The sequence below is a fragment of the Myotis davidii genome, unplaced genomic scaffold (genome assembly GCF_000327345.1).
Source record: "Myotis davidii unplaced genomic scaffold, ASM32734v1 scaffold391, whole genome shotgun sequence".
Classification (NCBI taxonomy): domain Eukaryota; kingdom Metazoa; phylum Chordata; class Mammalia; order Chiroptera; family Vespertilionidae; genus Myotis; species Myotis davidii.
In genome coordinates, this window is record NW_006284336.1 from 1,092,666 (window position 1) to 1,110,224 (window position 17,559).

At 44.6% G+C, this 17,559-nt stretch overlaps 1 protein-coding gene across 1 annotated transcript in view; it reads left to right on the plus strand.

The window, feature by feature from the left end:
* The first annotated feature begins 4,306 nt into the window (after positions 1-4,306).
* The window catches only part of WWOX (WW domain containing oxidoreductase), a 933,211-nt gene continuing 919,958 nt past the window's right edge, over positions 4,307-17,559 (plus strand). The window contains exons 1-4 of the mRNA XM_006754448.2: positions 4,307-4,681; positions 10,375-10,439; positions 11,299-11,356; positions 13,209-13,387. Coding sequence (XP_006754511.1) covers positions 4,575-4,681; positions 10,375-10,439; positions 11,299-11,356; positions 13,209-13,387 — 409 coding nt within the window. The 5' untranslated portion in view covers positions 4,307-4,574. The remainder of the gene's footprint in view (positions 4,682-10,374; positions 10,440-11,298; positions 11,357-13,208; positions 13,388-17,559) is intronic.

The window sequence follows — 17,559 nt, forward strand, 5'->3', positions numbered from 1 at the left end:
AGGCTTTCAAAAATAAATCAAACAGATGAAATTTCCAAACTTAAGTGTCTGATTTCCAGAAGTCACTACAGTGGATGTGATGAGTTCATCAGGTGAGAGTGCCTCCTTGTGGCCCATGGGAAAATGAGCATAACTGTTTAGTCCTGGGGACTTTAAGACACAATCACTCTCTCCTAATGCTTCAAGGATTCGGGTTCTCTCTCTTTAAAGCAAACATGGCAGAAGGCTGTTACATCTAGGTGTGTATATGAGGGTAATATGAGTATTATTTGTACCGGCTTCAACTTTTCTGATGATTGAAATATATCTTTCATTAAAAACATGTTGAAAAAAATAGATTGTCAAAAATAAATAAAAGTAGAGCAGGTGTAATCATATAGAAAATAGAAGTACTTTAAGTGGAATATGTTTAGCTTTATGAAAAATTCACTTCTTTAACCTTATTTTTCTCACTTTCCCATGGAAGAGTGAAAACCCCTGGGCATCCACTTGAGGATCAGCCCTGGAAACCCCCTTTTCTGGAAAGGCAGCCCATGGGGCATTTGGTTGAAAAGATGAGTTTTGGGGGCAGTACCCTTGTTTGGATTCCAATTCCAGCTCCTGCTGGCTCTTCCTTGCTAAATGACCTTGGACAAATTTCTTAAATTCCTTGTGCTCTAGTTTCGTCATCTGTAAAGTTTGGGTTGGTAATAACGAAATAGGTAACGTTAAATGACTTGGCCACTGTCACACACATTAGCTGAGTTTGGTTCCAATGGTAAATTATAGGAAACCCTCCCCTGTCTCTCCATAGCTATAGATCTTGTTTCAAACTTCTCTTAAAAGCCCCAAATCCGTAGTTCTTTGCGTATCTGTTGGTCTTATCGTAATTGACTGATACTTAGATACAGGGGTGTTTCATTTTTCTTGATTGTCCTCAGAGACATAGCATAATTTTATTTTCACTTATTGTGTGTTTGAGCGAATTAGTGAAATGCAGACACAGCTTCCTATGTAAGGTCACATTGACCGGGGGAGAGTGTTCCCTAAGAATGCCGCTCAATATCCTTCCTTATTGATTACCTCCCATGAGACATTTATCAGAAGACGTTTACCAGGTCTCTTTGGCATAGTGAGTTTGGCAGCAAAACACATGGCTTAATTTCCCAAGAAACGGTGACTTAAGTTAAAATAGGTTTTGCAGAATTGTTGGGGTATGTGTGTGTCTCATTGGGAAGGTAATATGACCATCATTGTGGTAATGATAATGAACTAAAGAAAAATTCCTCTAAAACTTGTGCCCACCCCATGACAAAGGCCAGGTTGCTTTTAGCAAAAACTGGTCAATCTTATGTTCATCACTTGTCAGTTGTTGCAGAAGTGATCGACCAAAAAGAAAAGGCAGTTTAAGCGTAGAAATCCTTGTCAAGAATTAGACTTTAGTCTTGTAAAAGCATGGGCAGAGAGGGCCATCTGGTGTGCAGTTGTATAACCACACGGTGAATTTCTTTTTTTTAAGTCTCCTCACCAGTAATCCATGTGATTCGATTCACTTTACAAAAACAAACCATTCTTTAGTCTTCTTTGAGGTGCATGTTAAAGATCTCAGCTCATTCCCACACTTAAGGCTCCTCAAACCCCATAATAATCTTACAAGTTAAACAGGGCTTGTCCTCTGATGGATCCTTGTAAGACCAATGTCAAAGTCATGTGTAAGTTAAAGTCCAAGGGGCACAGAAACTATGAGTAAAGAGAGGAAGCCAGGGAGAGGGGGAGCAAGAGACCATGAAATCCACAAGACTATAATAATAAAAACAATAACGGCCTGTCCTTGGGTCCCTCAGGCCCTTATAACATTTTAATTTAGCTTATGTGCACCCTGATCGAAAACTTTTGAATGAGTCTCTGTTGCTTTCAGTTAGATCAGCATGAGTTAAACAGTATCAGTTTGTGCGAACTCAAAAGGCATAAATCTTAAAATCTGGCATGCCCACTCTCACAAGTCCCCAAATGCCTACATGCCTGATTTCTTTAACCTTCTGATAGAGGCCACAGGCAAGGTGTAGGAAGAGAGGAATCAAATGAGGTTAGTACAACCATGTGGGACCACTATTGGTGTCTCTGGGCCACCCAGCCAGACTTCTGTCAGTTCATGTCTCTCATCTGATGAATGAGGAATTGGAGTGGCAGGTGCTCTCAGACAAGGCTAGAGAACTTAGCAATCAGAACCAGCAGTGTCTGAGTACCACCTATGAATCTCTGGCCCAAAATGGGCTTTTCAATGTTTTAAATAAATCTCAGCACTTGATTTACGAGTTAGTAATTTCCTGACTAATTGTCAGTGTAGATAAGTGGTTCTCAACAGGGGGAACAGTTGTCAATGTTTGGAGACATTTTTGGTTGTTACAGCTGTGGGAAGGGAGACATACTGGTATCTAGTGAGTCTACTAGACATTTAGCAGGGATGCTGCTTAATGTCCTCCAATGCACAGGAAAGTGCAACGAAGATTTACCTGACCCTACATGTCACTAGTGCTGAGGTTTGAAACTCCGGTGTCCATGGCAGGAGAAGCAGAGACGGAATGGTTAAAGTGGTGGGAAGAGCAGAGGGTTGGCCCAAAAGTTGAGAATTCTACCAAGTGGACCACTACCCAGTCTGGGGAAGATACCATATTCTGACCCTACCTTTGTGCCAAGTCACAGGCAACAGGTGCTTATAGAGGCTCTGGTGAGGGTAACTCAAGATAAAAATCTAAGCAGTCAATCCTTGAAAAACTAAGCAAAGGCAGAGGTACTGATTAGAGACACTGAAGCTAATCAGTTTGACTCTATTCACTCCCCCACCTCCTTACCATTAGGAGACTTTGTCACCTAATTTCCTATTCATATCTACCAAAGGAATAAATTGGCTTGGGTGACAGGGGCAAGGGGTTAAATTGGGGTGAGCAAAAGAGCAGCAATTTAATGGTAGCTTACTTAAATGCACGAGTATTTCGAAAGAGTGATGTTTCTGTAGGTCTGAGATGAGATAAAGGGTCTGTTAAAATGAAAACATGCTTTCATTAGCGTTTGTTTTTTTCAAAGTAAAGCGAGCATCTCCTCTAAAGAGCATGCAAATCAAGAATCACAAGGAATATCAGTTTTAGGACTTGAAGAAAACTAAAAGCAACACTGATCACCACCCCCTCCTTTAAAATAGGTAGTTCTTTTGAAGGAGGCTTGCATTCTTCTGCTGATTCTACTGGCAAGAGAAAGCATGGCCAGTAGATTTCCTTGTAATGCTGGGCTATGTAGCAAGTTCCAAGGAGAAAATGTTCTGGAAAATGCCTTGGGTGAGGTCAAGTTAAAGATATACTTGTGGTTTTTGACACAGGACATTAGAGGATACTGATAGGTGCGCTCCAAGAGGACTTCAGAACATCCACTTTGTACATTTGAAATTTTGTTTCAAATTAGTTTTATAGAAGGCCAAACCTAAGGGATCACATTCATTCATTCATTCATTCATTTGTCTATTCATTTCATTTAATAAACTTGTTGATCTAGGCCAGGAGTGGGGAACCTTTCTTCTGCCAAGGGCCATTTGGATATTTATAATTCCCAACCATACAGAATTATCAACTTAAAAATTAGCCTGCTATATTTGATCAAACATTTAATTTACTCACCCTAATGAATTGACAGGGCCAGACCAAATGATTTCCCCAGCCTTATACTGCCCCCAGGCCTGAGGTTCCCCACTCCTGGTCTAGGCATTTTACTAACTGCTAGTGATAGAAGCATAAAATGTGGTGCTCTATTTGTTTAGTCAGGCTTATGCAGATAAATAAATAATTCTTAAACGTTAGCCCTTTTTTATCAACAGAACCATGCTCTGGCTGTAAGAGTTCTCTGCAAGACTGGTTAATCAGATGAGTGAATGTGCATTTTTAACGGTCTCCAAGTTTTAAAATATCATGTTTACAGGCACAAATAAGTTTGTGAATCAGCCTGGGTGATGGAAAACGCTGGAAGCTTTCTGAGCAGGAACGTTCACTTTCTAACGTCCTCAAACAAGAACAGGCAAGACTCCATAATATCAGCATTGAGCCACCCTTTCTTTCTGCTCCACTGTCGTCTGGCTGGTCCTGAACTACATTTCCCAGGATGCTCACTTGCAAGAGCACCTGTAGGATTGGTCAGACTAATGCGGACGTGATTACGGGTCGCCTAGCAACGTGCGAAGTCCTGGGCCCTGATTGGATGTCCTCTCCCTTTCCCTGCGGCCGGGGTGATAACGAGGCTCAGCTCCATTTCCATAGTCCTAGAGCGTCACCAGGTTTTACTTCCAGCTGAGCGGCAGTGCCATCTCCTCGGCACTTTTACTACCGTTCTTCTCAGGCTCCGCCCCTTTTACCCTGGCAGCAGAGTAAATTCCGGAAACTGGATTACAGCTACCGAATCGATTGAGCGGCCCTGGGCGGCGTAGTACGCAGGCGCGAGCGTTTGGGTCTGGACGCGCGCGGGGCTCGGTTGAAGCGGGAGTGAGTTTCTGGGCGCGAGTCCTGGTAGCGGGCGGCTGATTGCACGGGGGACCCAGCGTCGCCTCTGCCGCCATGGCAGCCCTGCGCTATGCGGGCCTGGACGACACGGACAGCGAGGACGAGTTGCCCCTGGGCTGGGAGCAGAGAACCACCAAGGACGGCTGGGTGTATTATGCCAAGTAAGAGGGCTGCAGGGGAGCCGCCGGGAGGCCGCCAGGCCTGGGACGCACCTGCAGTGGGACGCACCTGGGACCTGACGGCCTCACGGGCCCCGGACACGGCTGCCCTCGAACCCCGCCTGCGCGGGGTGGGGAATGGCCTGCGTTCCAGCTTGGTGAGGTCGGGCGAAGTGGCAGTGACATTGAGGAGCGTCCAGGCTCCTGAGAAGGGACCCTCCTCTCTCTGGGGCCTGGGTCGAGCCGTGGTCACTTGGGGGCGGCTAGGCGCGCCCTCTGCTGCTCAGGGAGCAGCGTTGCACAGTGCAGTGAGGGCAAACCGGCCTTATCAATCCCCCCACCCCCCAAATCAGAAACAACAATAAAAAAATGCAGGTGTCCGTCTCTCTCCTCGGGTCTGGGGTGGGGACCTAGGAGTATGTGTTTTTAACAACTGTCCTACTGTATCTGTGTATATGTGTATACATATGTTTATGCACATATACTATAGCTAATATAGCTTCATTATAGTTTCACGGGGAAGTTTTAGAAACACTAGCAGAGCCTTTCCCCCTACACTTACTGTACGTACGACCTTGGGCCATTGACAGAACTCTCAGTCACAGTGTTCTCATCTGTAAAATGGGTTTATATGAGAGTTTTAGTTCAGGCAATGCACAAAAAGCACTTAGCTCAGGTTCAGTAAGTACGCTGTGCTCCATAAATGTTAGTGTTTCAGCACCTCCTGAGGCCTGAAATTACAACCACCTGGGGACTGTCATAAATACAGATTTCAGGTCTTCACAGAGACCCTCTTCACAGGTACCTCAGGTAGCAGACACCTAACATGGGGAATCTTTTTTTTTTTTTTTAAGATTTCCAGGTGAGTCAGATTATGACTTGGCTTTTAAATCAGTGTTTTTCAACATCTGGTAAACTTAATTATATCTTTTACGTGGTTTCACCTCCAGAGATTCTCATTTGATTGGTGTTCCTCTCCTCCCCGTTGGTATGTTGTATAATCTTCCCCAATGAGCCTAATCTACCCAATATTACGAACCAACAGCAAAATAAGACCTTGCTGAGTTCATTCAAGATTCATTGGGATCTTAAGTGCCAGTCGTTTTGCTGGACCCTGGTTATCCTGAGATAAAAGAAATACAGTTGTCACCCTTAATGAGTGCCCAGTCTTACAGGGTAGAGTGACAGTGGGGTAGTCCTGGTGCATTGTGTGTAGTGAGCAGCAGTCTGTCGAACAGCAGGCATGTACGGGTAGAAGGGCACCCTAGGTGAGATGACCCGGTAGAGTTGGCACTTGAGCTGTGCTTTAGAGCACAGCTAAAAGTGGGCAGGTGGAGGGTGCAGGAGGGCAGCCCAGGTTGAGGAAACAAAATAGAGCCCCTGCATGGTCTGTGTGGTGATGCAGGAACAAGCAGATCCAGGCAGAGGAGGAAAGGCCTGGCTTATGGAGGCCCTTTTTTTCCCCATGGAGGAGCTGGGCCTCTGTTGTCAGGACCCAGGGGCCCACTGCGGGTTTGGAGCCAGAGAGTGACGCCGGGGTTGTGTCTTCAGAAAGATGATTTCTGCTCTGGAGAACTGAAGGGACAGTTTAGCAGCAGGGAGTCACTAGGCTGCTGCAGGGCTCCAGGCAGCTCCTGAACTGGGCACTTGCTGTTCCCTGTGTCTTTTCCTGAAGGGCCCTTTCATCCCTCAGAGCTCAGCTTAATGCACTGCCCAACGCCCCTTCTGCTTTTCCCCCACCTCCCAGCACCTTGATCTCTGCCTCCAGGCACTTAGCATTGTCTATAGTTGTTTCATTCCACCCTAGGCTGTAAACTTCCCGAGGGCAGGGGCTTTGTCTGGTGTACCTCCTTATCCTCAGTGCTCAGCACTGTGAAATAGATCCACGGGGAAGGAACAAATTGACTCGGGTACTGAAGTGGGCCTCCGTGGGGAGGTGGTGGAGTCGGCCCTGGGGCTGAAAAGATGCACACAACCGCTTCCTGCTTTCCGGACCCTCCTGCTCTTCGGTGGGTCCTGACCTTGTCCTGGCCACTCACCTCAGGTTCCTGGCTCCCCTTCTGGTTTGCCTGGAGCCTGGTGTTAGGTCTGCAGGTTCCCCAGCGTGTGCTCACCCTGCCTTGTCCCCTTGCCCCTGTCCCTATGTTGGGTGGCCTTTCCCACTTGCTTCCTTCCTACATGGCATCCAGTGTCTGGATGTGGGGCTCTTCTTTCATGAAATAAGATCTGTACATGCCAGCCAGCTCCTCTGAGAGCTCCCGGGAGCCCAGGGATGGGGCCTCAGGGAACACCTATGTGTTCTCTGAAAGCCACCCCCTAGTCTCCACCATTGTTTTAGGTCTCACACTGGCCTGCCTGGCCCCAATGTTTACACTGACTGGTGACCAGGCATGGCTGGCTCCCCGCTGGGGCCACCTCTTTCCAGTCCTCTGTTCCTTGGCTCTCATAGCCGAAGGATGTCCCAGACCAATCCTAACCCTGGATTCCCAGCAGTCCCCTTGATCTCTCCTGACCTGCAAGCATCCTGACTCTTCTTTCCCCTCTGAACTCTGGGTCACTTGTCTTTCTCTTGGGGTTTGGGGGCCTTCACTAATGAGCTCATAGAAGACTGCCCTTCAGGTAGTTCCTGTTTCCCAACTGTCTTCCTCCCATTGCAACAGGGCCATGCCCAAGGACAGGCTGTAGCCCAGCGATAGCGGTGTCTTGTGGAGTCCCCTTTCGGCCTTGCCTTGTCTGTTGTGTGCTTTTGTTGACTCCTGTGCTTCCTCACATGCCCATGGTGCACTCATGGACCTTCAGGCAAGTCTGTCATACGGCTCCAGGGCCACCAGTCAGGGCTACCGAAGTGGGGGTGGGGGGGTGGGGGTGAGGGCCTGTTTGCACCACGGGAGAGAGCTGACTGGCCTTCTCCCCTACTTCTGCCTGAACCAGGAGATGGGACAGAAGGGTGAGGTCTCAGCGTAGGGGCAGCCACCTAGACCTCCCTGGGTGGCCTACCCAATCCCCCTATTCTTCTGATGCCCTCCTGGCAGCCAGCCTAGCCCCATGGGGAGATGGGTCCCTCCCCCAGGGCTGGCTCTCCTCACAGGCAGCCCTGGGTCTCCCAGTGAACTTAAACTGCTTTAAAACAACAACAACAAAAACCTTAGAACAGCATACTTGGAAGTGAAATCTATGCAATATAGCATGAATTTAATTTTGATCTCTTTGGCTTAAATAAAGATCACTGTTAATTATCTTTTTAAATGACAAAAAGCTTAATGAAAGAAAAATAAAAGAGGGCTTCTGTTTAAGGGAGAATAAGATAACACTGGGAACATGTGTCATAGATTTTTGTGCATTAAAAGGTCACTTTGGGTTATAGTTAAAAAGAACACTTTAACTTTTATGTGTAAGTATTAAGTTAAAATAATACTTATATGTGAAAGGTATGGCTCTTAGGTCTTCACACGTTAACCCATTCAGTTCTCTTTAACCCCAAGAAGTGGGCGCTGCTATTAACCTCATTTTACTGATGCGGAAACTAAGGCACAGGAAGGCTAGATAACCTCCCAGGGCACGTGGCTGGTGCATGGGACAGCCAGAACACATGGGCATCAGGCTCTGGAATCCTCACAACCACATTACACTGTCTTCACCTCAGCTAGGCCCCGGTCCTCCCAAGGGTCACTGTGCCCTGCAGGGACAGTTGGCAATGTCTGGAGACAGTTTATGTTTTCACTGTTACTGGGAGGGGTATATTGGCAGCTAGTGGGTGGAGACCAGGGAAGCTGCTAATCACCCTAATCACCCCACAATGCACAGGACTGCCCCCACAGCAAAGAACCATCCAGTCCATGTGGCCGGAGTGTGAGCGTAAGAAGCCCTGGCTCAGGCATTTTCTGTCAAAGTGGAGTACATGGCATGACAGTGTTTGTTTATTTTATTAAAAAAAAAATTCTCAGGATAAAAGAAAACAGTGTTCTGAGTAAATGTCTCACCTTCTTGGGAAAGTATTTATTCATTCCACATGCTTACATTTGAGCACCTGCTATGGCCAGGCACAGGGCTAGGTGTCTGAGGGCTCATCTGGATGCTACAGTGTCAGCATTGCACTCCCGAGGGCGGGTGTTTTGGAGCTGGGTTCCAGGCTCATTTGATAGGCGCCTCTGGGATGACAAGTACTTTTAATGTCAGACAAAGAAAAATGTGATCCCATCTGTAAATTTCCCCAAGGAAGCAGGAGCCAGGCAAAGCCAAGAGCAGGAAATTTTATACATATTGTTGCCAGTGTTTGGTTTATCTGATTGCTATTCCCTTAGTTTGCAAGAAGCAGGGGTCCTGTCAGTGAGGGGCAGGTTATCCTTCTCAGGGAGTCTGGGCTTCCGCTTTTGCAAGTAAGATTTGATGGTGGTCATGTACAGACAAGTAGGAGTTGGTCCTTGATACTGGTATCCTTTGCTTGTACAGTAGATTGATCAGTCACCAATCACTGTTGCAGCTCTGGTGTCTCCTTGACATGAGTGTGTGGCCAGGGAGACTGGCTGACTAGATGCAGGTGGCACAGGAGCTCAGGTCCGCCTCTGAGCCCAGTGACCATGCTGTCCCTGCACTGGCCACGCAGAGTTTATACAAACAGACCAGAGGCAGCAGTTCCTGAAAAGACCTTGCTTTTGACGTGTAAAATGTTACAGCAAGTTTATGCTCTCCATACTTAATTCTCTTTCAAATAAGTGATAGGAAAGGAATATTCAAATTTTATCATCTAGAGGTCATTGATTAAATATTTTCTCCTTTGGCAGGGGGATGTGACCTTAGGAAATCATCCTCCCCTTTGATTCACTCTTGAAACATCCAGCTGTTTCCCTGATGAAGTGATTTTATGTTTTTCTTCACACTTTATCACCTGCCGACAGGTGTCTAGTCTGTTATTGGCTTATGATTTTAATTGTGACTTTGTATGCATTTCTGAGATGAAATGCTAAATTCGACACAGAGATCAGACTAGTTTGTATATTTGATTTGTTCAAAATAATAGCTAACACGTTTGAGGGCTTCCTATATGCCAGGTACTGTGTTTAACCCTTTGTATGCAGTATCCTCATAGCATTCCCCTGAGGTCGGTGCTGGGATTATTTCCGTTTTGCGGATGGGGACGTTGAGGCCCTGAGGTTGAGTAACTTTGACCAAAGGCACACAGCTCGGTGACCTATGCACTCTTAATTACCTCTTGGGAGAAATTAGGCATCAGTAGTTAAAAAACACTTTGAAATTATATCTGTGGGAAGAATAAACATTAAGAAGATTATAGTTATATCTAAATATCTAAATATCAGCATTATGAATTTGACTGAAGTTTGTCAATCTATCCTGGAATAAAACTAAAACAAATATAAAGCAAAGCTCCTCTCTGGATATGTGGAAGGTTGAGCTGGCTTCCTAAAGCCGAAGTTGCGATCCTCCTCCCTCCCGCCCGCACCCCCCAGTCAGTGTGTAAAGGCAGGCTTTCCGGACATTTCCACAGATTGCTGCTGCTTCCAATCTAGGGAATTGGACTTGATGCAAACAGTAACCTTTATGTTCTATTTCTCCCTGAATGTAAATTCACTGCTCTCAAGAGATAGTATTATTTGGGAGAGAAAAAATTTAATGCACTGGATTAATTTTTTAGAAGTATGACTTTTACTCATTGTTGTTTTGTAAATTTTTTTTAACAGTCACACTGAGGAGAAGACTCAATGGGAACATCCGAAAACTGGAAAAAGAAAACGAATAGCAGGAGGTTTGTATTTGAGGTCATAAAGCAACACCCTTTGCATGTAAAGTTTTAATTAGATAAGAGAACATCCCAGGCAGGGAGGTGACAGGTCGCTGTGTCATTCTGGGGAGGCCCTCTAATAGCGAGCCAGCAGGAGCTGGACTCTCACTCCCAGGGGCTTGTGGGATTTGGCAGGAGGAGGGGATGAGGTCTTTGGGTGGAGTGGTGAGGATGATTTCTTACCGGTCTTAAATTAAAAAGTGTACAAACAGTAGAGGCCTTTGACTCCAGTTTATTAGGTTTACTTATAGCTGCACTGATTGTAAGCTTGTTCTTGGTGCCTGTTATGGAATTAAATATATCAGAGTTTGATGGGATTCCATTGAGATCGCCATGACTTATGGGTGCTTTTGAAGAAGTGTGTCACCCACGGAATAGAAGTCTAAGAAGGTCTATACTTGAATAAACAGTATGTACCGATGGAAAAAAAAATGGAACTGCTTTATATTGAATAAGAGGCATCGTGAGTCGGCATACAAATGGTGTTGTAAAGATACATTCTGTGAATTCATTCAAGGGAGAATTCACATTGACTGGAGCAGCCAGTAAAGTTTTCATCAAAAGCAGTAGCTGAAGCTGAGTGGAGAGTTTAAGAACGACCAAGAATGAAACAGAGTTTTATTTCTGAGCCAGAAGGAGAAATGTGGAGTCGTTTGGGCTAACGGGCCTTCAGCAACTGCCACAGTGGGAACACGTGACCTGACCTGGGTGTGGTCTGGGGGCATAGGCTTCAGGGGGCAGGGCCTCTCTCCTGACCAGGAGGACCCTTCTCAGTTCACCCCACCCCTACCTCCTGTAGACCTCAGTCTTTCCTGTGTTTCAGATTTGCCGTATGGATGGGAACAGGAAACGGATGAGAATGGACAAGTGTATTTTGTCGAGTAAGTGTTTACATAGTAACTGTTCTCAGCCATTTTACTTTTAAATATTTTTATCATAAAAATAATATACATTGACTATAGAAAAATATGGCACAGTATATAACGTAATCTTAATAGGAATAACTACTTTTACAATTTTTGCATTTATTCATCCACTCTGTTTTATATACACAGACTTTCTTAAAAAAAAAAAAAGATGGAAATGTACTTTGTGAACTGCTTAGTAGCCTGTTTTTCCACATAATGTATTTGTGAGCATTTTCACATATCCTTATATATTTTTCAAGTAATTGTTTAATGGCTATAGAGTATTATTATGTAGAGAGAGTGGGCAGTGGTGTTGTTAAATTCCTATTATTGGGCAGCTGTACCTATAAATAATGTTTTGAACATTCTTATCTGTAAAACTCTCTGTAGAGTAAATCCCCATAACAAACAACAGTAGTAACCACCGGTCTAGCACATTGTGTGAGCCAGGCGTGATTCTAGTCACCTTATACCTGTAGTAGTAGCTCATTCAATCCCCACAGTGCCCCAAGGGAGGCAAGCCGGCCCTGGGCTGCCCTGGCTGGTCATCTGACCTCCCTGGGCCTGCTGGAGGGGTGTGCTGGCTCATGTTAACACAGCTCTCTGGCGGGAAAGTCCAGATTTGTTACTACGGTGTAAGTACTTTCACCACAGCCTGTTTCAAGCTCCCCAGTTGAAGTCACTGAGGAGTTGGGGAGAAATATTTATGCACATTGGGCTCTTGCAAGTCCATGTGAACTGGGTCCAGCATAGCACTGCTCTGTCGTCTGCGTGAAACATTAGAGTGCAACAGTTTATCTGGCAGCTATGGTTGTAATTACAATGAAAGTTGGATTATTTTTGGGTCTCAGTATTTATAGGATGATAAGTATAGTTGTAAAACTATATATACTTTTACAAATCTTGAAATCTCATCTCTTTTTGGAAGTTCTTACTAGTTTTTAAGATATTTGAGGTCTTTATCTCAAATCCCAAGAATTTAAAATGCAATAAATACTTTACATAAGGAGTAACCTGTTAATCCATGTGTCCCAAATATATTTTAATATTGTTTTTACAATATTGTGATCAATTCCAAATCGAAATTAGAGTGCTTGTAGGAGGTATGAGTACAGTCTTAACAGGAAAATCTTTAGAAGTTTAATAGTTGGTCGGTTTCATATTTACTGTTGAGACTTACCATTTTGAGTTTTCTGTTTCTCTACCAATCGTAGGCCCTTGCACAGGGCCCAAAGATTTAATTGAAATCTACTAAACAGAGTGACTGACAGATCTTATAGCCACATTTACATGAATTGAAAACAAACCTAAAGCCTTCTTCTTCTTTGAGATTTAAGGGCACAAGGCATAGTGTATGTTACAGCGTATTTTACAGGCAGTTCTGAGGGAAAGGCGTAGATGACTCTCTTTCCTGGCAGGAATGTAGTTGTTCTTGAGGCCAGAAGATAGACTACATGGACTTCAGTTCTTCCTGGGCTTCATAATAAGCCGTTTTGCCCTAGCTGGTTTGGCTCAATGGGTAGAGCGTTGGCCTGCAGACGGAAGGGATTCAGGCCAAGGGCACATGCCTGGGCTGCGGGCTCGATCCCCAGTAGGGGGCATGCAGGAGGCAGCCGATCAATGATTCTCTCTCATCATTGGTGTTTCTATCTCTCTCTCCCTCTCCCTTCCTCTCTAAGATCAATAAAATATATTTAAAAAAAAAAGAAAAAAAAAGAATAAGCTGTTTTAGTACATGAAGAAAGGGGTTTGTCTAGCCTAAACTATAACATTAAACGCCTGTGCTCACTGCTGTGGGGTCACTGCTTTCTCCTTTTCTTTGCAGCCATATAAATAAAAGAACTACCTATTTGGACCCAAGATTGGCATTTACTGTGGATGATAATCCTACAAAGCCAACCAACAGACAGAGATACGATGGGAGCACCACAGCCATGGAAATACTCCAGGGCCGCGACTTCACGGGCAGAGTGGTTGTAGTTACTGGAGCCAACTCAGGAATAGGTAGGCCACTAGCTTACAGTTGTTTTTATTATTATTATTATTATGACTGCCATAATGAAATCTTACATAGTGATTCTCTAATTTAAAAACGTACTTATAGCCTTTTCAGCTATTGCTTAGTTAAAATCCTGCTCTCTTTTAAAATCCCAGTGTTACCATGAAAGGCTGTGTAGGGGCTGACCTTGTCTTCTGTGAAAGATGCACACTCAGCGAAAGATCGTGGCTATTTTGGTGTTCAAGGGTTAGAGACACCAGTCTCCCTCTAAGAGTTTCTGACCTGGTCTGTGTGGTGTACGGACATATTCCAATTACTTGGGTTGTTGAAACCGAAATTGATTGGTTAGTGGAATAATAGGGAACAACGACGTATCATGATTTTGTTACTAAGGATACTGCAGGTTTCAGTTGGTCATTGAGAATATAATTTTCCTTTGGGTAAAGGATTTCATTTCTTTATAAAGTTGGACAATTAGTGCATGCCTTAACCTGTAAATTAATCCTCCTAGTTGCTGGTGTTGAACCACAATGACGATCATGAGGTAGGTGGCTCAACGGGTGTTCTTCCCTTAGCATCATGGGCGTTAAGGAAGTAGTGGCAAAGCAGATGCCTGTACAGTAACTCTCCATAGGATTTTACTCTTACTTTGTCTTTGTCCATTTACATCAATATCTGGATCTGTAAGAACCAACTGCTTTGAGTAAGGATATGCATCTTTATTTATGGAGACAAAAGATGGGATTGCATTCAGCTGTCTTCTGGAAGGTTCTCTCTGTCCTTTGACTACTCCCACACCCAGTGCCCCTCCCTTGTCGATCTTCTCTTTCTTACCCCTTTGTGCATGTCCTGTCCTCTTTCCTTTCTCTTTCTTCATTTTCAGTAACCCCTTCTTGAAGTCCCAGAATCATTCCCTAGCATCATCAGCTCATGCTCAGGAGGTGAAAACACAAGTTAGAGGATTAGTTATTGTGCAGGGTCTACACTCTAATGAGCTACAGTCTCTGAGCAGAACTTGTGACTGCACTTGTCTGTGAAGGCAAAGACGCAACTGGAGTTTGTTTGTTTATTTCAGTGGTTCTCAACCTTCTGGCCCGTTAAAACAGTTCCTCATGTTGTGACCCCCAACCATAAAATTATTTTTGTTGCTACTTCATAACTGTAATTTTGCTACTGTTATGAATCGTAACGTAAATATCTGATATGCAGGATGGTCTTAGGCGACCGCTGTGAAAGGGTCATTCGACCGCCAAAGGGGTCGCGACCCACAGGTTGAGAACCACTTGTTTATTTGAAAGAGGTTTATTTAAAATCAATTCGCAGACCTCACCCTGGGCTCAGAATATGTTCAGCGCAATTTTCTGAACTTGTTTTGGGATGAGTTCTGTATAGTTATCATTGGTAATCAAAACTGATGACACTATATTAAAAATAATGGCTAGATTCCCAGTCATCGAAGAAAAAATGTTGTGTTCATTGCATTGACTACTGTTATGTGAGGTTGATGACCAATCAATACATGTAGCATAATTAAGAAAAAATAAGGACTTAAGTAAATAAAACCCTTTTTATTTAACACTTAGTTAACCAGAAAATTGACTAAGAGATTTCATTCCTTCACTCTTCTGCCTAGGCTGGTTATTCTTTAGTTAGCTATGTGATTACTGCTGACTTTTGGCATGAGTGTTTATACTTCGTCTGATGTTTGATAACAAGCCTTCGGATATGGCTAATGCTCTGTCAGGGGTTTGCAACATCAGGCTTATGACATTGTAATCCTGGACGAATCGAGTAGGTTCATACAAAGAGCTATGTTGAGTTGGATGTTTAATCATGATTAAAGAGGAGGAGGATATCCTAAAACGGGGGGATAAGTGTGGTGGTGATCAAAATGGACCTTGAACCTCTTTGAGGAAAGCCCAGGACTCTGTGCCTCTTCACAGCTCCCATGTCCCTTTGAAGACTCTTCTTTCTTGATGTCCATAATCCATTTTGTGGACACAGCAAGCAGGCATCTGTGGTCCCGACAGATACGGTGGCCAATTGTGAAGCTCAGGGAGAAAGGAAGGGATGTTAGGGAGGGTCGTAGGTAGACCAGCGCTTTCAATATATTCAGTCACGGCTGCTATTTCCCCAGCTTCAACCCTCCCTCAGAATTTGCCTTTAACACTGCCCATTCCCTTCTCCACTCTTGAGAAGTATAAATCTAGGTGAGTGCTGAAGGTTTTTATTCTTAATTTTTAAAATAATATTGTACTGGGCATTCCAGGCAATCAGATCCTTGCAAATTACTTCCCTCTGCAGCAGGGGTGGCGTCAGGCTTAAAGAACAGAGGCTGAAGACAGGCACAGGGCTCGTCGTTGCTGCGTTAGCCTTTATGTCCCATGTGGCTGTCTTAGAACGTGTCCTCGCCCAAGTAGGCTGCGGCTTCTGGATAAAGTCCTTCCTTCTACTGCACTGTGAAATAGGCCAATTTACAAATGGCTATCACCACTTTATTTCTGCCCGTGCCAAATCAAATAGCTGAATGCAGAGCAAATCGGGCATCTTCATTTCCAAGATTTCTGGGCATTCAAGAGTCATCTCCCATCAGAGCTTTCCTTAGCTGCTCAGGGAAGCCTGTTTTCTACGCCTGAGCTGTGAATGTCTGTTCTTGAGGCAGAGTAGGCTGGAACAAAACCTACCAGTATTTATTTGCATGATGGTGACTCTGTGAATGAAAACATAGATTTACAATTCTGATGTTTCTAGTGGTTAAAAAAAAAATTCCCCACAAGGCACTGCTCTGTTGGAATTGCTATTTGTTGAAGTTCTCTCTCTTGTTGAAACAGATGATCAGATGGTGAGAAGGGGTCGCCTTTCCTTCATGAACTCTGGGTTGTGCTAGGACACTGCCCCTTCCAAGTGGCCTCTACGTAGATTTTTGTCTTGTCTGCTTCTTTCCCTGCTGTAAATGATATAAATTCATATTTTGAATTTTTGATATTTGACTTTACTAAGGCAGTTGTAGGGACTCCTAGTTAATTCCACTAAAAAAAGGTCAGGGTGATTCTGGAAGGTAGAAGAAGGATTTTGAGGCGCCATCAGAATAAAACATTATAACTTCAAGTGCTCTGACACTTGAAGTCTGTAGCCAGGAGTCACTGTTGACTGGAGTCTGCTGTCTAGATTCCGGCTGGCAAACTACGGCCCATGGGCTGACTCTGACCCGTCGCTTGATTTTGTAAGTCAGGTTTCATTAGAACATCCCCGTTCACTCCCATGTTGTCTGTGGCTGTTTACCTGTTACAAGCAGAGATTGGCCTTCATGTCAGAGACCGTATGGTCTGCAAAGCCCAAAATTGTTACTCTCGGGCTCTTTACAGAAAAAGCTTGCCAGCCCCTGCGTTAGGTGATCTAATTTCTTTCAAAGTAAAATTACCCCAACAGTCCCTAAATCTGACACATTTTAGGTAAAATTTAGATATATGGGATGTGCCCAGGCTACAGGAAGATTGTGGCAACACATCATATATGACTGCTGGGGACATCCCACCAATACCCTGCACCCCTCGCCTCAAGTCTGTTTCCCCCCTAGTTAGGGAGCTGCAAGCTTTAGGATGTTGCCTCCTCAGAAACTAACACTCTTCTCTCCTTGACCTTTGTTTGACCAGCGTTCTGAACCCGAAGACCTTTGTAGATTGAAAGCTGTAGCTTGTGGACCTCTCTGTGTGGAGCTCAGCATCTCAGTATCCAGGGGGAAGTCATCTCTTCACCTAAAGCTTCTGCTAGACCAAGAGACCCGGACCCCGCAGTCTCAACTGCTAACCAGTAGAGGCAAGGGAGGAATTCGGTTCTGTTGGTGCTCACCTGGCACTGAGCAGGAAGGGCAGGCGCTTCACGACTGTGCGGAGTTAGGGGCTTGAGGACTCTGGGTGAAAATGAATGGAAATGGCTTCAACATGGTGATCATTAAATGCAAGCGTTATTGCGGAGTCTCAGGAGAGAGAATTTTTGAGGCGAGGAAATTTCTCATCATGGAAGAGCCCATAGCTTCTTTTTCTAGACACACCCTGTCAAGCTAATTTGGCTCTGCAGATAAATAGTTCATATAAAAATGCTGCCTTCTTGAATCTGAGGGTGATGTGCCCATCGAAGGCAGGATCCTTCTAATGAGGGATTGATTGAATGCCTGAAT